Source organism: Puntigrus tetrazona, chromosome 24, assembly GCF_018831695.1.
Source record: "Puntigrus tetrazona isolate hp1 chromosome 24, ASM1883169v1, whole genome shotgun sequence".
Classification (NCBI taxonomy): Eukaryota; Metazoa; Chordata; class Actinopteri; order Cypriniformes; family Cyprinidae; genus Puntigrus; species Puntigrus tetrazona.
The window spans coordinates 18181026-18203395 of NC_056722.1; the positions used below are offsets into that span (position 1 = coordinate 18181026).

General features: G+C 37.9%; 2 protein-coding genes across 3 annotated transcripts; both read right to left on the reverse strand.

Moving 5' to 3' along the window:
- Positions 1 to 88: 88 nt before the first annotated feature.
- On the reverse strand, positions 89 to 18449 carry spata13 (spermatogenesis associated 13). Of its 2 annotated transcripts, XM_043226396.1 has the most exons (14): positions 17998 to 18449; positions 10065 to 11495; positions 8458 to 8496; positions 7268 to 7711; positions 6048 to 6189; positions 5786 to 5904; positions 4946 to 5125; positions 4351 to 4536; positions 3480 to 3659; positions 3170 to 3402; positions 2206 to 2335; positions 1669 to 2041; positions 1500 to 1574; positions 89 to 724 (listed from the first exon to the last, which is right to left on the reverse strand). In XM_043226396.1, the coding sequence occupies exons 1-14, from the start codon at positions 18004 to 18006 to the stop codon at positions 543 to 545; spliced, it is 3723 nt and encodes a 1240-aa protein (XP_043082331.1). In that variant the 5' UTR covers positions 18007 to 18449; the 3' UTR covers positions 89 to 542. The 2 variants fall into 2 exon arrangements, with proteins under 2 accessions (XP_043082331.1, XP_043082332.1); XM_043226397.1 differs by lacking the exons at positions 10065 to 11495; positions 17998 to 18449 and adding an exon at positions 8663 to 8775.
- A 1322-nt stretch (positions 18450 to 19771) lies between these two features.
- c1qtnf9 (C1q and TNF related 9) lies at positions 19772 to 21510 on the reverse strand. Its single transcript, XM_043225875.1, has 3 exons — positions 21226 to 21510; positions 20997 to 21059; positions 19772 to 20682 (listed from the first exon to the last, which is right to left on the reverse strand). Exons 1-3 carry the CDS (start codon positions 21410 to 21412, stop codon positions 19913 to 19915), a joined length of 1020 nt encoding a protein of 339 aa, XP_043081810.1. The 5' UTR covers positions 21413 to 21510; the 3' UTR covers positions 19772 to 19912.
- Positions 21511 to 22370: the final 860 nt, after the last annotated feature.

Consider the following 22370-nt stretch of genomic DNA (forward strand, 5'->3'; position numbering starts at 1 on the left):
TAGATGCATTCAGCTCCTTGGTACCGCCTTAACTTATATATTACTTAAAAATCAACGCGTGATGCATTTCAGCACTTGCAGGCACTTGTAAATTTGGTTCACGTTTATTTACAGAATGATAGATGTTAGTGTTTTCTGTCTTTACACTTCAGAAGGCTCCAGCCTCAGGTAAAGCAATAAAAGTATATAGACACGAAGCTAAAAAGCAGAATACAACTCTTTGTCATAAAAGACACACATTTAGGTGAGGTGACGGATGGGACGAACCCAATGGGAAGCAGCTTTTTGACCATATCAGTAAAATGACATGACAAAGATAAAATAACTAACACTTTCCGCACTAACACACTGACTTAAGGCTAAATAATGAGTCTTTATACTGAGGCACATGTGTCATTTGTACACACGTATGTATATAAATATACGTATTCATGTGTATTCATTTAAATATGACATAAAAACAGGTAGTAGTCGGGTAATATTTCATTATTTGTGGATCTGGTCAGCCAATGTAAAAACAATAAACGAAGTGTCTCTTATTGTCATTTCCTGAAGAGGGCACTGCGTGCAAGTGAGTACAGCAGGTGGGTTGGTTTCTTCTTTGGCTCCGCTAAAGAGAAGACCTGTTGCTGGGGGATGCTGGTTGGCACAGTCACATGTCGCTGATGGAGAGGATGGAGCGGCTGATGGTGAGGAGGCGCAGGATGATCAGAATAATTTATTTCTGCAAAAGCAGAGAGTTTTTATAAATCATTTCATTTCCAAAGTATACATATAGCGTTGACAGCTGCCTGGGGCCATGAACAAGATTGTCACCAATAAATTGTGACAAAAAACTGAAATAAAATTTAAATGTTTACAAATTTGGTTTTTCATATATGGTTCGTTATAAAACCTGTACGACCTGCGTGTATTACAGATGAAAATGCCTTTAGAAATCAATTACATTTAACAGCTTTCTAATCTTAATGTAGCATCGAACATTAACATTAAAAAAAAAAGTTTCTAATATATTAGCTTCTTTTCTTGGAACACCCTCAATATTAAAAAAAAAAAAGAAAGAAAAAAAAGAAAAGAAAAACCAATAATAAATGACAAGTTCAAATAAAAATACAAAAAAAAGAAAAAGAAAATACCACTTTGGTTATATTTAAAAAAAAATAAAAATAAAAAACAAAACTTATTGAAAAACTCAAACGTAATTAAAACTGACTAAACTAAAATCGTCCAAAAATTAATTTGCAGTTTTTGAAATACGGTACAGCTAATCTGTGTTGAACATGAAATTGTCTTTAGATAAATCAAAATTTTATAATAAACCAAAAACCAAAATTTAAACTAGAAAATAAAATAAAACTAAAAGATGCTTCAGAAGTGAAATAAAATGAAAATAACATGAATGATAATAATTGAAATAAACAACGTTAAAAATTTCAATTCAAATCTATAACAACTCTGCTTTGACCCTTCAGTTCCAACAAGACAACAAAGATACATACTCTTCATATTTCCTTGTTTAGTTTTCCTGGCGTTGTGAACTGCTTGCTTCCTCTGGGCCTCAGTAATCTCCATCCCTGAAAAAGCCAAGAAAATAACAAATGTGATTCTTGGAATTCATGGCATTTCATACCAGAAGCGAACACGTATTCTTTCAGCTGTGAGACTCACCCATCTCTTGGTCTTCCTGTACCCGTCTGCGCTCTCGAGCAAACGCCTGCAGCCATCGCTGCTTGTCCTGGCTCTTTTTGCAGCACAGCACGCACAGCGCATTGAGGTTCTCTGCGTGTCGCAGGAGAAAGGCGTTCTTCAAGAGGCCCAGCTCAGCATGCCGTCCATCAGGGAGGTCGACTGGCTCCAGTAGGTCAGTGTCCATACGGCCGCGGTAGTGTAGCAGGTCTCTCCGCAGGACATCTTTCTTACAGAAAACCAGCTGGTGGTCAAACAGGAAGAAGCTGCGTTGCTGAGTCTTGCCGGGCCGCACAGTCCGCGTCAACTCGCCGGAGTGGATGAGTTCGGAGCTTCGAGTTAACACATCTTCACCCTAAAAGGAAATATTTTTAATGTCTTCAGACAATTAGACATGCACATGTCTGTGAAATAATCAAATTTCTTTATATGAAAAGATTCAGAGAGGGTGTGGATGCTACCCGAATTATAAAAAAAAAACGTATGTTTAATGCTGAAAACAATGTAAATAGGACTGACCGCCCAGTGAAGGATGGCCACCTGCCAGTGAGCAATGGTGTCGATGCTCTCGAGTCGTCTTTTCCTTTCGTTTATCAGACTCGCCACATTCTTCATCGCTTTATGTGCAGCACACACCCCTGTGTAATCACTGAGGAGAAAAACATTATATGATCTTTTTGATAACAAACAAACATATACATGCATGCATACATACATACACACACAAACACCAATTTTGGGTGAGTATATATTTTTAACTATACTAGTACTAGATTAATCAATAGTAACAAAAACATGTTACAAAAGATTTCTGTTAGAAATAATTGTTTTTCTGCACTTTCTATTCAGTAAAGAATCCTGAAAAATATCATGGTTTCCACAAAAATATTAAGAAGCACAACTTTTTTCAATATTAATAATAAGAAATGTTTCTCAAGCCCCAAACCATGATAATGTCACTCAAGACTGGAGTAATGGCTGCTTAAAATTCAGATTTGCCATAAGAGAAAACTTATTTTACTTGCTGTTTTTACTGCCAGTTGTATTAAAATATTACTTTAATGTGTTATAGGTTCAAAAGGTAATTGCTAAACCTTACTGGCATTTCTCATGGAAATCACATATAAATGATATATAATCGTAATTGTTAATTTATTAGCTTCATAATTCAGTTGTACAAATGTTTCTCTGGGTTTGTTGTGTACATATTTGAACAGGAGAGTAATAGATTATGTCTAAAAGAAAAGCATATGTAAAGATATCAGCATTTCTCAACACTTTGACCAAAAGCCCTAATTGATGCAATGTAGTGACGCTTGAATGTGACTGCCAGCCAAAGTCAGAACAAAATTTGACAAAAGGCAGCTAATTCTACATGCAGAAAAAAGACAGAATTGTATACTCTATACTTTTGATTGGTAGTGTACAGTACGTACTCTATACTTTTGATTGGTAGTGTACAGTACGTAAGCAAATAAGCTACCTGTGGACTTTGGGTGTGTATTTCAAAAGCTCTCCCAGCTGAAGAGGGTATTTACAAATCTTCTGTACAGGTGTGAGTAGGAAGCCTGCGATGGAGATGTCGATCATCTGCTGTAAGAGACGACAGGCCTCGAAAAAGTGTTTATATCTGCCTTGTTTCATCAACCGTTGTAATTCAGCACACGCCACTGGATGTGTGTTACAGTATTCAGAGTATATGGAGAAACCTTCCTCCTGAGAGGGAGAAAAAGTATATGAGCAATTTGTGAGGAAAACATTCATTTCATTGGTTCTTGTATGTGTAAAGGTACCTGTTGCAGGAAGCAGGAGCCAATCTCACTCAGATGAGGGTTTTCGGGGTTGTATTTCTTTTCAAGGTCCTTGAGAAATGTTCTCTGGAACCTGTAGATGTCTTCAATGTTGCTGAAGATTGTCTTTAGCTGTGCATCAGTAAACATGGCAGGGTGCTTCTTACACTGACGGATATACCCCTACAACAGCAAATCATCTTGGATTGAAACAACAAATTTAGCATTTCTTAATTCTGATATTTTTGCATTGCTTTGGAAAGTTTTCCTTCACTGAAAAATTGACCAGCAGAGGTCATCAATGAGACCGTTAGATAAACACAACATGATTAAGAAACTCTTAACTTTTGTTTTGATAATATTTCTGAATGTTAAGATGCTTTTCAAACAAACCTGGTTTAAACTATTTCTACTTGCATAAATAAAAATGCAAAGCGGTGAAGACCCACGACCACACTCCCATTTAGCATACTGCTGTTTTGGGTATATTGGGATCTTTTATATTATACTATTATATTTTATGGCAAAAAGAAAAATCATTAGGATATTAAGTAAAAATCACGATTAATGATTAAAAAACAAACAAAAAAAAAACCCAGCAAGTATTTCAGATAGAAAACATTTGTAACAGGAAAAAGATGGGTGGAGATAAAGATCACTACTCGGAGCACTACTAAAGAGATAATGTTAACTTAAAAGAAGGCAAATGTGTTTTAATCTTGATCTCATATTTAAAATGCTAGGCATAGGAGATTGATTACCATGCAGGCTAAATTAAAGATAACGGTTCTTTTATAATAGAAAAACGTACACGGACCACGAAACAAACAGAATCAACTAAACCAAACGTGAAGCGGCTGGGATGGAGGCTCACCTCACAGATGTCTTTGAGGTGTTTGATGTAAACGCGCTCTGTGTCCATGATCTCTTTCACCACATTGGCTCTCATCTGCTGTCTGTGCTCTGGGTTTTGTTTGTGGGCATCTGTTGGGAGGGATTCCTCTGCATCCGGCGTGATTTCCACACTATCACTGCTTGAATCCTCCTGATTCACCCGCACCTTGACAACAACATATCATTGTATTAATTCCAGAGGATAAACCTGAAGGGAACCGTGATTGGGCACAATTTTAAGACAACAATCATTTGATTGAGACCGGATAATCCACTTCTACAGGAAGTCTTGATGAAATCACCTCTTTTGTGTCGGATTGACTCATCTTTTTGGAGCCGTAGCTTTACAATGGGATGCATTAATGTACAACTAAAAACAATAAAAAGCATCATTCCATTGCATTTCTTCCAAACCGGTCAATCAACACGTGCAACCTTGGTGACACATCACGCATTCCCTCTTGGGTCACCCGATGCAACCGCACAGGATGTGTTACTATGTTCAAGTGTTACTTTCAAGCTGTGTGGCTTTTGTTTCAAATTCATTACTCCGAGAGGGTCAAAGCGCAACTCACTCGCACAAAGCTGGAGGGAAACCAGGCCTCCCGGTCTCCCACCGCTCCCCACCACCAGTCCTGCTCCCGAACATCCAGAACACGTATGACATCTCCGGCTTTGAAGGCCAGCTCCTGCTCTTCCATTGTGACATGGTCCCAGAGAGCCTCTGCATACACTGCATGCCCCGACTGTATGTACTGGAGAAAGAGAGAGATTAGAGCCAGGCCAAATACATCGAGGCTAAAGGTCAGGCATGATAAGAACAGTACGGAATGACAACATGCACACGAAGTGTGACGATCCCACACATTGCAAACACTAGAACGACTCCACATAAACACATGATTGAACAGATAAGATAAACGATTAAATATGACCTGTACTGTATAGCACAGCCCATAAGCGCAAACAACAGTAAAAAATTATTTTAAATGTGCAAAAGCACTAAAAATAGATTTAATGTGCACAAAGTAATTATTATTACTGTAAAAGAGTTTTAACCTGTAGAGGCTTAGAAAATGAATATTATATTTCTTAAATGTTTTTATTAATGTGCACACTGAATTCCAATCATATCTAAAAAAAGGAACGCAATAAAAAATTCTAAACAGTCAGTCTTCAAAAAAGAAAATACAAAATGTTATGCATTTAAATAAATTATATATTATATATTTGTACTTATACAATCTACTTATAATTATTAATCTTAAACTGTATTTATAAATTGTGTAAATGATTAAATACATTTTACTACTAATAATAAATTAATAATAATACAATTAATTATTACTAAATAATATATTAATCATTATTATAATAATATTAAAAAATATATATATATTTTCTTTTAAATGAACCTGATTGAGCGTGAAAAGATCAACTTCTGGTTGTAGATATGGTGTTCCTTCAGTCAGTTCTTCAAAGCTGCCGTCGTCCTCACTCACACTGTCATCAAGCATTGCATCAGAGCTGCCATCTATAATACGATCACATTAATGAAGTTTGGAATTAGCCCATAAAAAATGCAATATTCCCTCTCTATCAAAATCTCACCATTGAGGCTCTCATGTTTGTGTGTCAAGTGCACACATTGTAGCATATTAACAAAAACAGACTCACCGCTGAGCACACGTCCTTTGCGCCTCCCCATCCTATCCAGACCGATAGGTGTGCTTTGGGAGAAGACGCAAGGTCTCAGGCGGGCAGATACGGCCCGGTATGGAGGCACTCTATGAGAGGGCACCGGAGGACGGGATACCGGCTGAAACAAAGCATGGCAGATTAGACTTTAATGGGCTGCCTTAAAAGGAGCCCACTGTCCAGCAGGCCTTATGTTCAGAGTTCAATGACTGTACAGAGCAGGACAATGACCTATGATTAGATAACACAGCAATTTCAGCTCATCCGCTCGGCCAAGTACGTAACATTACAACCATAACATTGAATTTCTTGCTGAATCTTAGAAAGAAATGTGTAGATTATATTTGCCAGCAATTAAAAAAAGAAATTATATTTTGCATTGAAAAGGAAGCCTATCGTATTTTTCTTTTTCTGATTTTTTTTCGTAAGCTTTTTGTGACATTATTTTTTTAAATCACATTTCCACATAAGTTATGAAAAAAATTATATCATATACAATAACAAAATAATTCATTTTATTACCATTATTTGTATTACTTAACATCAAACAATTCAACTCCCTGTTCAAGACCACTATTAAAATCCTAAACAGGCTTCATATTCTCATAACGTTTCGTTAGATTCACCATCCTACATTTTAGTAAAATTAGGCATCAAGATAATGACTGTCTGAAGCAGCATTTCTTCAAAATAACACATGGATCACGTAGATGTTTAGGAACAAAATGAGTAACATTCAGGGTTTAAAAAGTTCTTTCAAGCCACCTGAACTATGACATTATAAACCCATAATGCTACACCCCAAGGGAGAGACCTAATTAGACCATATTAGTGTTTAGATGACCAAACAGTAACTGCAAATTATTTTCATCTGGCAAAACACTGTACAAAATACACCAACTACATTGTATATATAGCTAGACTAGTACTTATATTTCTTAAAACTTATATTGATAAGAAAGCATCTATTTTCACAATAAATGCCAATGTAAGCAAATTTCACAAGGCTTATCAGAACAGTGGGCAGAACAAATGCGTAAACTTGTATCACGGATAATGCATTATTGATTTGGTGCTTAGTGACTTTTGAACCCCACACAAAAATTGTCCCAACTACTTTGATGGCTATTGTGATTCTTAAGCTAATGGTGCCGAAATTTAACAACAAAACCAAGTTTAGAAGAAAGAAATGGCCTTACAGAAGGCAAGCTTTCAGTGTCGTCTTTCTGCTCAGCAGCTGGGGAAGAATACAGATCCACTCCTCCAATAACAGAGATGGGACGTCTCTTTCTGCTCTCTGTTTGAGTGCACACATTCTCTGGTCTGTGGCTCTCGGTGTAGCTGCCATTGCTATTGTAGTCCTTTTGGGAAGTGTAGTCCATAGTCTCGGACTCCCTGTCCTCCTCTGGGATGCAGTACTTTGAGCTGGCCAGCTGGCCATAGTCAGACACTGGCCGGGGTCTGGAGCGACCTGCCCTTTTCCTGGGCACAACAGAAGCAGGAGAGTCACTGGCGAAGGGTGGAGAGATTGGTGTTGTTGGAGTTACCAGGGGAGACCCTGAGGAACAGGTGTTTGTGACGGGTGAAGCAGCAGCGGTGATCCCGTCACTTTTGAGAAATGCTTTCGTGATGTCTGATGAAGCCTAAGGCAGAGTCAGAAGTCAAATGTCATCAGTTAGTTTAAGACCTGCATCATCAGGTAAATTATTTAACATATTTGAAATATTTTTCCATAGACATTAATGTGGTCAAAACCCAGTAAGCACGTAATGCAAAAACTACAGCAAACCCTAGGGTGATTAAAGTTCACTATTAGTGATGAATAATCATTAATTAAATAAAATAAGACAATGTATATGATTAACATTTTAGATAAATATCAAAACAAGGAATCTGGTTTCAGAAGAAAAACATTGCTAAACATCAATCATTGTTCAAGAATAAGGATTATTAACACTTCAAAAGTGTACTTTCCCACACAATATCATCTTTCTCACAACTAAACTAATCTATTGCATGCATAGGACTTTATTATTTGTTTTTAACTAACATTTTTAACGTTTGCAAAAAAAAAAAAAAAAAAAAAAAAAAAAAAAAAGACAAGAAAGAAATGCTTTAAATTATATCCTTATAAAATTACACTTAATTAAAGCTATGAAATCACTGGCATATGTTTGTGGAAAAATAACAAATGTGGTTCATATCATTATTGATTTTTATTAGTGAAATTCTTACAAATGAAGTGATAGAGGCAGAATAAATTCAGAAAGTACAGAAAGCAGTACTATTTGACAAAAAAGAAATAAGCTGACTGAATGGAGGTCTGTCTGTACAAAATGTCAATGTCAGTCTGTAATCTACTGTGTAAAAAATAAAGAACAGATCTTACCTCAAGATCATCAGTCTCCCTCTCTTCAGTCCATAGACACTGAAAAGGCACACAATATATGAGCACCATGTTAAAGACACAACACAACACATATACACAAACAGTTCCATGCACACATGTGCAAACGCAAATAGACAAGCAAAACAAAGTTTGACTGGGATCGTTCCAGCTTGTCTACTTCTTTCTGTTACATTCCCTGACCTACTGGAGTCCATTTGCTCTTGGTTTGATTACTGGACTTCAGCCCTTGGGTTGTTCTTCTGGGGAGGAGACAGTGTCCTTGCTGATACGTGTCCAGTCTCAGGTCCAGAAGCTGTGTTTAAGCAATCCCGCTAATCATTAACTTTACCTGCTGTGTGCCTCACAACTGAGCAGCCCATGTGACATTGATGCAATGTACTACTCCAGAACAACGACTGCAAAATAAGATGTCATTCATCCAATAAAAAAATACAGCTGTCTTGTTAGAGACAGTGATCAACCAATCAAACCAGAGCCATGAAATACATTATTTTGCCCTATAAAAAAATGATATCAGATCAAGGCTGTGGTTACATTTTCAGATACAAGGGTCACCCGTGTGAGGAACATATGACGCAAAGCATTAAAGTTCATGCTTCAACAAAAGTCTACTGTAAATTATGACTTCCTAGGTTAATGCCAAGGTCATCCACTGAATAGACTGTTCCAATTAATAGGTGGATTATCATGTACTACCATGTCCTCTTTGACATTATGGTAATCACTGATATGACGTACAATCTGACACAACTTTTTTCTTGTACTTTTTTTTTTTTTAGATTTCACATGGTCTGAAAAAAAAGTGCCTGCTCAGTCTTGCTGCTTATTATCAGCCAGACTCATTCAAACAACAACAATTAATCAATATAGTCTTGACGAGAAAAAACAAGTTACTTATGAAATCCTGCCAAGCAAATGTAAACAATTTAGCAGCACACTAGAAATTTTTCATTTTTTTTTTGTATGCAAGTAATTTCTGACTTTGAAACCACAAGCTGAGAGCCACCGCAAATGAATGAATGAATAAATAAATAATTGTACTTTAATGTTATATAACTATATTTTTGTTGTAAGTCTACCCATTCTAAAAAGATGAACTTTGAAGATCTTTACCATTTTACATGATTGAAAAAAACATTTTACACAGACAAGGCCGATAAATAATAAGATCACACTAATTTCATGCATGCTAAACACTTTTACATTTTAAATGCACTTTAAGAGTTGGATTTAAGTGTAAAGCAATCATTTGTTTTTACTAAAATGTCATGCTTTTGTCTGACAGATATCGCACTAGTTTGAACAAACAACTGTAGCTATATACCTAGCTATGACTACAATTACCCTGAACGATTTGACACACAATGTGTATTTAATCATTCAATTATTCAGCTGCACATTGTGTCTTCTTGGACAAAGCATGATTATGCAAAAAATAACTATAGTTTGATTACAACTGTGAATGTAAATGTACTTGCTGTGTACGGTTGTATATTGATAACCTTTATTTTTCCTATGGTAACTGACATTACACAGCAAATGTTGTGTGTAGATTTAAACTTGACAAGATGTACTGATTGTCTTACCTCCAAGTTAACGTTAACACCATTGACTGCCTGCTTTTGAGAGGGGGTTGAGCACTGTTTGGGCATGTAAGAGTAGTGATGATTTATTCCATTTTGATGGCACTCCATAGGTTCACAGTATTTTTCCAGTGGAGGTTCTGAACGGAAATCCGTTGAGGACACAGCCACCCGAACATAGTCACTTATTAGGGCTGTAGTTTTGCTGGGAGGCTCCAGAGAATCATCTAGAGTGGAGCTAAAAACGGCAGGGCAGGAAGGTGCGGGGTGTAAAGTTGGGGTGTGTTGGTAAGTGTTGGCCTGCTGGGCTGTGCTGGGTGTGGGTGAAGGCCTCCGCTGCCGCCCACTCATTGGTACACATGGGGTTCTACGAGAGTAGTCATCATGTAGCTGACTGAGAGGTGACAGAGGTATTTTGGAGGCGGGGACTGGAGTGTTTTTCCGCTTGACAGACAAGTCGGTTAAACTACCGACAAGCTTTTGCAAATGTCCACGTGTCCTCAAGGGGCTTTGACGTCGACCTGAACCATGTTCCTGTAAGTCAACCGATGAAGAACTGTTGGTCCTCTGAAGAATCATAGCACTGGTGCATTCTGGATTCTGTGGCTCATCTTTGCGTCTAAAATGACCTTTGAAGACATGGAGATTATCTGCACTCTTGCTTAGTCTTTTGAGAACCTTGACACTTTCTTGAGTTTCAAGGTTCTTGCAAGGTACAACAGACTCCACAGTGCTGCTGGGGTCAGGCTCACTGTCAGTTGGACTCTCTGTCTTGACTATGTCGAGCAATGAAATACGTCCTGCTCCATAAGCCTTGCGGATACTCTGAGAGAAGTGAGAGTTTCTCTGAAACCCACTCACTTCCTCTTCACAATCATCTTCATCCAAAACTGAAGACATCTTTCCAGTTTGAGCTGTCCCATTTGACACTTTGCCAGTTTCCTGGATTTGATTGGTTGCAACCTCTCGTTTGGTTACTAAGAAACTACTGCCATCCTCAAACATCGAAGATGGATTTCTCTCCTGACCTGCTGCCATCGCATTGCTCCGGTTCTGGATTCCTTGGAGCACAGAAGTCCGCAGTTTTTTGAAAGAACCCATAACACGGAAACTAGCCAATCCAGACCAAGCCTGTGGAGTGACAGGCGGTCCTCTGAGCGGAGCGCTGTCCTCACATTTTGTCTGGGTGGAAAACAGGCGTACAGCCCTGGAGGCATACAGCTTGGCCTGGCCATCAGCAATCACGGGAACAGTCTGGGCCTGAGAATTTACTCTGTTAAGCCGGTTCTCTTCATAGCAAGGCTCGGACAGGACTGGTTGCATGTGAAAAGTACAACCAGAGCTCAGACTTGGATTCATCAGCTGCTCCTCTGTGAAAGGGCCACTCTGTGGATCATTGTTGTGAGAGGAGCCCTGTGGGTCCGATGAAGGTGCCTGCAGAACCAGATTGAAGAATGTTTAATCTTGATGAACAACCTGACAAATCAGCATAAGGTCTTGCAACAAAGAACACAAATCATGTGATGTGGACTGAGACAATAAATGACCCATTGTTTTGGACAATTTTAACTTTACACTTTAATGAAACAATACAAAACCAGTGTGATAACCATAACCTTGATAAGTCACATTATGAAAGAGCTTTCAACTATATCCTTATAGTACCTGTTTAATTACTTGACCTATGCAATACTAAAACTCAGCACAGGTGAAGCAATTCAAAGTGCTCTTATCCACCCAAGTGTAAATCAAGCTTCAACGTTCCTCCTATGGATGAATAATGCCTTTATCTGGCAAATTGGAGGGTGTCAGTTAGTAGCATGAAAGCTTTTCTCCTGAGTAGGTTACAGAAAGTGCTATAAATTTCCTGTAAGCGATTTAAGCTATGCTTTTTTCCTAAGAAAGAGAGGCCCCTCTAACACCAGGGTGTGGATATTGTTGCCTGGTGCGATGTTCGCTATGATGAAAGGCTTTTGTGAGCATGACTAAGCAATGAAAACCTCTAATCCATTGTGATTAATGCAATAAATTGCCCAAGCTTTCTAGTTATATTCTGAATGAGGAGAGAGGGGTCCACTTTAGGAGGTTGAACTGCTTTAACCCATTTACTAAGAATGAAAAGATGACAATCATAACTAAGTCAATTTGAATATCAATATTTGCTCATAAAAGCCACTAAATGAAAGTAATTCAAAAGAAATTGTGTCAATTGCTAAGGGAAATTAAATGATATATTTACAGTGTAAATTAAATGTGATCCAGTCCTCTTACCCCACTGAGAGTCTCTTGACCTTTTCATGCTGTATTAAAGATTTGGGCCTTTGAAATTAAATAGTTTATAACCACTTCATTGTTCTGAGTCAACCAAGTATGTACAAGTAATACACAGTGGCCATAAAAAAATACTTTGACACTTAAGCAAAATGTAAAAATGATAGACATTAATATAATAATAAATTCACACATTATGTAAAGTCATGTAATATCTCCAATGAGCTATACCCCTTTTTAATAAATAACACATTCATTTCATTTTTAACCAAATTAGGTTTTTAATCTGCTGGTGTTAAGGTGATTTAAATGGGTGTTTCTTTCAAGTTAACAGTTCATCATGTTAAATATTTTTCCAGAATTACTTTTTAATCTTTTTTTTAATATTTGTTCTAACATTTAAAACCATTTTAAACATGCACTGATTATTTCTGTCATCTTTTTTTTTTTACAATAAATGCCACTTGACTTAATTTAATCATTTTTATTTTGTTATCTAATGCAAAGATTCATATATTAAGTGTGGATTAAGTGTCCAAACACTTCTTGGGACCACTGTATATCGATTAACTTCCTGTACCTTTTGACCTCATGACTTGCTATGTGAGCATTGGTTGATTCTGGCTCAATTTTCAGCTTAAATTCTGATCTCTATCACATCAAGCCCTGCTACCCATAGACACTCAGCTCCATCGAGGCATGAGGAAGAAGACCTTTTTGTTTAACAAGAGCTTTAAAAGAATGCAATTAACCCAACTTCCAAGTCACTCCTCCGTCTACTCACATGTCCAACGTCTCCGTGTTTAAAGCTGAACTTCTCTCCTACTCTTCCTCCTGTTTAACGTCACTCTTGCCGAGTAAGAAATAATTAACAACCTCTGTGCAGCTACTTGGTGGAATCAGGCTCGAACTAAACTCCCTAAACAAGTACTCAGACAAACATAAACACGAGCCTGCCTATGGAAGCCTCTAATACACCCCAACACACCTACAACTAATATGCAGCGATGCACACATACTAAACACTGACATGGCATTCTTAAAGCCAAGCACGCCTTTATGATGCATACAGACAGCAGCCAAAAACTACTTTACTTATTTTCCAGCTACAGACGGAGGAGGAGAAAGAATTTATACTTCTTGATAAACACAACTTCTGACAGAAAAAAAAAACCTACTTGCGTAAGAGTTTTAACACGAGGAAGAACACTCACAGAAGCATTAAACATTGGGCTCCATGATTAACCAAAATGACTTTTGAATGCAATACGGCTTAGGCACGACTACAAAAGATAAGTTTTAATGGCTCTACAGTTTCTTACCATAAAACAAGAGCAAAATAAAGTAAATAAGGAAGTAAAGTTTGTTTAATACTTATTTTTTGGTTTAATATTTTTAGTATTAATGATACTTTTATGAAATACAATCACAAGCCCAACAAACAATCACAGTGAACCTGAAGCTTTAAAACAAAAACATTTAACGAAAAAGCATAGTTCTTAAACACAGGTTTAAAAAAAAAAAAAAACCAAAATAACATTTCCTGGTAAATGGTACAAAGATATCTTCTGTGCTTCACAGACAGAAAAAATTATACTGGTTTAGAATGACTTTTAGATTTAACTATATTATGAAAATGTTCATGTTTTGAATGAACTGTTAAACTGAAGGTGTCAGCTGTGAAGGTGACATCGTACAACAAATAAAAACACACAAGCCCAAAATGATGCTTCCTGACTAAGGAAATTCCTAAGAATAACCAACCACACCAGTTTTCTTAATCTGCCCATCAAGACAAGCAAGTCTTGCCATGCTGTCACATCACTATGGAATGAAGTCAATGCTTGCTTTATTTAAATAGTAGTAGGAAAATTACCAGAGCCGCAATTGCTACTAACTTATTTTAACTCTCATTTCGGGTGGCTACACCACCCTTCTGCCATTCAGACTTCCAGCTTTATTTATATCTTTGTTCATTGTCTTATGTTTATAGTCATTGCTTGGAGTGAGAGTGAAAAGTTTTTTTGACTTACCTGATGATGATCCTTTCACAGAGTTTCACAGTAAAAAAATGTTTAAGGAAGCTAGCTTTCTTCATCCCCCCCGGACAAGATTGCACTCGCTCAAACCCACATGATAACGTGCAGCACCCCTCTCCCTGTCCTAATCTGATTATAAGCTTTTATCAGTCTGGACTACCATCAATATATCTGCATATTGTCAACCACGATCACAGACAACCACGTGTTCACTGAAGCTATAACCTGTTAAGTTTGGCGTGATTTATTATTTTTGTTTGGTTACTGATACGACATACTATATTACGACCCAGTTCTCTTTTTTGTCAGTGAGAACAAGAAGCACAGTTAGCAGGCAAACACGCCCTGCCTGCTTCAGGCATGGGAAGCGTCAAGTAATGCTACATTTGACACCCCATTCATCTCACCTGTCTCGTGACCTGCATTTGTCTACTCCAAGTCCACTGGTGGAAAACATACAACGGAGAAAAAAAAAACAGTGCTAAGCTTTAAGGAATGGTCAGAACTTTCAATATATGTGCAACTAGAAAGGTTTTGAATGAGTTTCATTTGAAGAACACAGTGCACCAAAAAATTAAAATTGTCAATGTTTATTTACAGTCGAGTTTTTCCTGACTTGTATGAGTTTCTTTTTTCTGTTAAGTGCAAAAGATAATATTTTGAAGAATATTGGTAACCAAACAGATGACTTCCATAGTACAGAAAAAAAATTCTGTGGAAGTCAATGGTTGCCGTCAATTGTTTGGTTACTACTAGTATCTACTTTTGTGTTCAGCAAAAGAACGTTAAAACAACTTGAGGGTGAGTAAATAGCAATATTTATTTGTTTTTTTTTATTTATTTCAGGTAAACTATCCCTTTAAAGAAAGAGTGTACAAAATCATTTATATACACATCACATCTGTTTTTTTCCCTCCACAAATCTTTGTCAAAAATCTGCATTAATAATAATGACGTGAATATTTTTATATTCCTGAATACTTTAATATTTTCAATGTATTTAAATTAAAATACTATCAATTTAACTCTACTGACACTTTTGAATGAGAATAAATTTGAACTGAACTGGGTTAAATAATGACACCATGTCCTTCTGTAGAGCTTTTATAATTGATTATTTTTCTTTATTAACACTTTCTGGTTTATTAAAGTGAGGCTGCTTTGGACAAATTTGTATTGTATAAAGCGCCATATAAATAAATGCAATGTAGTAACTCTTTTCAATGCAATTACAATGAATGCAGACATAACATTAAGTCTAAAAAGGTTGCAAAAGCATCATAAAAGCAGTTCATATTACTTTTCCACTGTTTTACAGGTTTCTCAAGTCACACAATAGCTCTGTGTGAGAAACAGACTTGAAGTTATTTAGTGATAATCGTCACCTTTGGTGAGCAGTGAACCATAGCGAATGGACTGCTGAATCAATAAACTGAACTAGAGAATGGGATCAGTCTGGTTTGTAAACGATTCAGTCAGGTTTTGTAAACCGTACTAACTATGATAAAAAAGACCCGACTCAAAAGAATAGTGTTTCTCACACAAAAGTAGGATTTCAGAAAACTTGTATAGCACAAAAGTCATATGAACCACATTTATATTATGGTGTTTTTCTTTGTCATTTTGGAGCCAGTTGTCATTCACTACTGAATAATAAAAACAGCAGTAAGAATATTTCTCAATTTTTTCTGCAGAAGACAGTCAGCACAGATCTGAAATGACTGAATGGTGAATAAATAATCACATATTTTTTCTGTGCGTTTGAACTATCCCTCTAAGCTGTGTGCATGCATAGAATTCAAAGAATCAGTTGTGGTATAATATGCATAAGCACTTTCAAACGGATGCTTTCTACTGAAAAAACAGCATTAAACACTTAACACATCGATGCATCTGTGAGCTAGTAAGATCATTGGAAGTGAGATTTAGCGTTAATTTACGGTAGTCATAGATTAGGAGGCACCCAGTAAGGCATTAAAGTTCCTTGTGCGTGTCTTGTGATAACGCAAACGCTCTCATTATGTGTGGAGGAGTGCATTCCAGCGCAATCCAGTGTTGACGTTTTAAAGCGAGGCAATTGTTTAGAGAAGCGAAAGTGCTGGCCAAAGTACTTTTAACCAGCTGTTACCTTGAATTACATTACTTTACTTCTACCGGCATGTTTCATTTATCTGTCATAAATTATTATGTCAACAGCAACACATGGCTTACATTCGACAAACACGTGGCTGACATTAGGTAATATAGGAAAATGACAAGTGAGACACTTACAAACCTAAATGTAATCTATCTGACAAAAATCTTCAATGCAGTGCTTCTCACAGTGGATTTCATGGACCCCCACGGTCAAACACAACGCTCGAAGGCCCCCATGTAGGCTAAGATACTTTAATTCAGGTGCTTTGGCTGTAATGATGACAAAGCTGCTTGTTTTCAAACGATTAACATAATTAACCTCGATTATATTCGTAATTCCTGAAGTCTCACAAATTGCACGTTCCCACACGTTCTGATCTATGATTTTTCATGACTTTTGCGGTTGTTAGTGATTACCGCATAATAAGTTTTAATCATTAAACTACAATTACAACTAATATTTGATAGCTTAGGTTTTAATTTCAGTAAATATTATAGAAATAGACATAAATAGAAGAACTCATAGGCCTTGAAAATGACAAAACGTAGTCTGAACAAATATTAAAATAAGATTTTACGTCAGTTTGGCTGGTACATAAAAATATTTATACTTATTTTACAGCACACACTGTGGTTTCTGCTAACAAAATATTACATTTAATAATCAACCAAAAGCGGTATTAACTAACTTCATGAATTGTGGACATCAACGTGACATAGTGACCACCGATAAGCTACTGCCAAATCTAATGTAAAAACTTAAAGCTGATTTGCAATAAATGGTTTTAGAGAGGTTTTAAGTAGCTGACCCATCAGCTCGGCTAGAACCCGAGACCAGCTAAACCCGTTCAGAACAGCACACCATCGTAGTCTGGCTTAAGCCTTTTTTTGGCCCCCTAGTGGACCTGGGATCCCTTGTCGAGAAGTAGATATTTATAAAACACCGAGTGAAATGTTTATTTTTTTTTAAACATGGCTGAAAAATCCCCTCTTGGTTCCACCACAAAGAAAACCTTTCAAGCAGGACAGATCGAGACAAATATTTCAGCTTTAAGCGCGAGCTGCGGGTATGAACGAAGGAGATTACGGAGTTGGGGTTTTTTCCACGGAAGGGAAAAAAAAGCCGTAGTTTATTTGTGAGCTTAATTAACTCGGTCTCTCCATAAAGCTCTTTAAGACGCACCTCGCCACCCCAAACAGCCAACCAACCCCCTCCTCGGATCTCCCTACAAGCTTTGCGCGCTCCTTGCGCCCCCCCACATCGCTATGGCAACCAGCGGGATAGTAACGTACACACAATACCCCTCCTCCTCCCTTCAGCTTCTTTTGAACCCAACGGAACTGGCAAGATGATAAAGAGCTGCCAAACTTTTGAACGCACGTTATTAATTCATTTGACACGCGCACTCTCATTTCCAACATTACGGAAAGTCGACATGGCCTCCCTAAATAAACGACCATTATTTGTTAACTTACACGCCGACGCTTACCTTTATCATACTTCTCGAGTGGTGTCTTGGCCCGGTGTCACAACACTTGTGCGGCTCCGATCGACTCGTCAGCCGCGACTAACTCCTCTGACGGTCCAACGTCCGGCGAATTACGCATATTAAGTTCGCGGAAATCGTTAAACTGCCTAATGGTGAATGCGAAAGTACAAAGTGAGCAGGCAGGCGATATTTCGTCCCGTGCGTGCATTCACAAGAACGAACGCCCCGCAGTCACAGATCTATCCAAAACTTTCCGTGAAATGTGTGGCTCAGGCAGTCCCTCGGGCGACTTAACGGCACATGACCGAATTTAACCGGCCACGAAGCAAATCCGCGGGTCAGAACGGCTTTGGGTAGAAGTTTAAAGTTGGTTGTGTGCGTTAGAAACGCTCAGCCGGAGAGCCATGACTCCAGGCGGCGTCGCGACGGTATTGGACAGCATCGGTGCACTTGTTGCGCTGATTGCTTCGGGGCGGAGAAACCAGTCGGCTGTGATACGCGGTGTACAGTCTGCCCGCGGGACGCCAGCCAAAATCACAAACCCTACGACTGCCATATAAATATGCTGATATCACAGTACTCCAGCATTTACAAAACATTCTACTCAAGACATTCTTCGACTAACACTAGACACGTTTTAGCCCTTAAAACGACTATATTATGCCCTTTCTGTTCAGCTCTGCCCGATAAATATAAATAAGTACTACAGAAAACGTTAGTGCTGCTTGTCTGTGCAGAACTCTCAAGGGTGGATGCCAGAGGGTTGCTTTGCGGTTGCTAAAATGAGCTGAGTGTTTTTAGCTCAGTGTGAGGTGTTTGCCTGTTCTTACTTGGCACCGTTAATTTGTGGCCTCCATTGTACATCCAAGATTATTTTAGGTATGCTTAATTTCTTTAACACATTGTGGAATGAGAACAAATATTTTCCCCAAAGGGTGTATTCAACTGTAAATCATAACATTTGGACGATTCTTTCAAATGGATCGCTTAGGAAATCAAACCCATGTCCTTATAAGTTAATAATATTGTTTGTATAAGGTAAAGTCTCCATGCAATTAAAATGGATGATTCAGTTTTTTTAATAGAACAACACACTGTTTATTAGGCTGTAAATGACTTCTATGCTGAGAAAACCTACCTGGCCAGGCTGGAAGACCTGCTAAAAATCAACTACTTTCAGCTTAAACCAGCCAACCCTACTATATGATACTCTTCTCAAAACTCCTTAAGTCTAAATACTATCACCAGAAGTAAAAAGCTAATCTTAGATATAAATGAACTACACCACAGATACACTGTCACCAACATTAAGCTTCTGTCTTTAATCATTTTCCCTGAAGAAAAACAGTTCCTGATAGCACGAAAGCATGAAGCTGTGAAGTAAATAAATTTACCTGTTGAGGACATTTAATATTTTTTTTGTCAAATTAAGCATGTGTTAGCAACCACCTTTTACTAGATAAGGAAAAGCTCTATAAAAAATCACAGGTATTACATCTTTCTATGTTGTAGAATAAAATGTGACGATATCTTGAGCTTGCGTGTGCACAGACCATATTTCAAGCATTTAACTAAAAACCAATTGATTTCAGGGTGATTGAACCATAAGAGCATAAATGCAAACTTGTTTTTGGGATTTGGCCTACCAAAAAAAGCATTGTGCCTGCAGCACTCTATATTGAAGGAAAACAATCTCAGCTTTTATTTCATGAGGACCTTAAGCTACGGGAATGTTGTGAAGTTTGCGTTAGCAAAAATACACAGAGACACATGATTCTTGTCACAAAATGAATTTAAGAAACAAAAACAACGACATCTATTTTAACAGAACATTACGATGACACCATTTAGTGAATTTAAAATGTCTTCTTTCAAAGCATGGCTTTGCACTAAATCCCTATTTACAGCAACGTCTTTAGATCGCAAAGAGGAGAAACCCAGAAAAAACAGTATCGTCGTCATCATCTGCATATAACCCATTAAATAGCAGTTTATCAGCCACTTGCAACCACACTTTGTCTCCGGCTTCTAGTTGTATGACTGCTCCTCCGGAGGCCTGGTCCTCACCACCTTGATAGCTGTCCATAGTGTAGATCACTCGCTGACCGTTCTTCATCAGGACCACTTTTACATTGCGAGAGAACACAGTGATATGGTAGGTGAAATAATACACTCCCCTGATGGAACAAGTGAAGCGGCCGCTCTGAGGATCGTAGTGTCCCTGACTGTTATAAAGGATTTTATCGAAGATAACTGGAGTGTTAGCGGCGGGTAATTTGGAGCTTTCACTCAGTTTGGCTGAGAAGGCACTTTTTGGTATCTCAGGCATGTCTCCCTTTGGGCCTTGCTCTCCTACGTCCCCCTTTGACCCTTTCTCACCACGAACACCAATGCTGCCTTTGATACCTGGATGGCCGACTTCACCCTTTGGTCCTGGTCGCCCTGGAGGCCCCAAAGGACCTTGTATGCCCTTGTCTCCCTTATAACCAATGTCTCCCGGTGGTCCTACAGGGCCTATAGGACCCAAGTCCCCTTTGATGCCCTGTGGTCCTGGCAAACCAAGTTCTCCCTTCTGACCTTTTAAACCCAGTGGCCCTGAGAAGCCCTGGGGCCCCATTTTACCAGGTGGACCCCTTTCTCCATTGTCTCCACGCTTCCCCTTTGCACCAGCTACGCCAGAAACACCTAAAAAGAACCAACCAATTGAAAGCCAAACAAAGTTCAAACATTTACTATAACATCCATGCATTTAGAAACTATACACACGCACACGCATCAGTATATACATCAGGTTAATACCAAATAGTTTTTGCATATATATATATATATATATATATATATATATATATATATATATGCATAATAAATATAGACAGTACAAACACAAACAATTTGTAAACAAAAACTATAGTTTGACAGCACTAAAATAAATACAAATTTAATGCCTTCGTATTTTGGGGAGATTTTGAAAAACACAGAAAGACATTATTAATATTTACCAGGTTCTCCTTTATCTCCTTTTGGTCCATCTTTGCCAGATGTGCCGCACGTTCCTATATCACCTTTAAATCACATAAAGGGTGAAAAACATCTGTTGCATTCAGGTAGTTCAGAATTCTTTTTAATCTGCAAACCAAGCTTTGTTTAATTTGTGCACCTATCTGACCTCATAACTTAGATCAAATGTGACTGATTAACTGGAGTCAAACACGTTACTTGCATTCTTACCTCTGTCTCCTTTATCACCTTTGGCCCCATCTCTGCCATCACGTCCTGGCATTCCATTGTGTCCGGGGTCTCCAGGGATCCCGGGGTGACCGTACACACAGCCACTGTTTTTGTCAGAAACACTTTGCTCTGCAGCATTGACCAACACAACGAAAAAAAGCATACAAATCTGTGTGGGAAAGAGCATGGTCTTCTCAAGCACTTCAACAGCTGGAGTCCGAGAATAGTCCTTGTCTTTGAGGAAATGTAACGTACACAAACACCTGAAGAGTTTTTTAGACTTGACACACTGCAAACCTGCCATTTCATTGGTCAGAAAGTCATTGTTTAGATTACTTATTTTACCCAAATACGTTACACATCACCTGTGCCCTCTATTGTAATTCCTTTTTGCATTTAAGCTTAGATAATAATTAACCCGAAACATGCTATTGCCCAATCCATATTAGCACAGTTTTGTGGAGTAAAGCTAATATTAAACAAATCCTTGTGAAAGTCGGTCTGTCACTTCTTTGAGGGCTTTGGGGTGTTATGTGACGAGCATCTTGTGCTTTAATTTGCCGTTATTGATTTGGTTGCTTTAGAAATGTTACTGAACAGTCATAAAGTCAAGAGCGTCATGCAATTCAGTGCTTAATGCTTATGGTCCCGTGTAGCTCCTTATGGGAGTTACTCTATCTTGATTAAATTTCCACTCCAGTGACACTGCAAATGCAATTTGACGCATCCCAAAGCTTGACCTTATGAATCCATTTGGCCTTAAGCTTTTGAAATATGTTGCGTCTGCCTTCCTCTCTGCTTAAACATAAAGGTTTCAATTAGAGCTAAAAGGTTTCTACGGCCATTTAGGGGAAACTATAAAAGAGCTTCAATGTACACTAAGAGAAATGCCTTTGGAATGTAAAAATATTGATTTCACATTGCTAAATTAAATATATTTAAATACTTCTTAAACACTTAAGTTATTATATGTAGACTTGAATCCGTGTCTCATTTTGACACGTAAGACAGCTCATTGGTGAAAAACATTTTACAAAAATCTGGAAAGGACTTTATAAGCAATTTAAAACCTCGAGTATAAGAAAAGTATACTTAAATATTATACAGTACTCTTTAGGCTTAACTTGCCACGTTATTGCCATTTT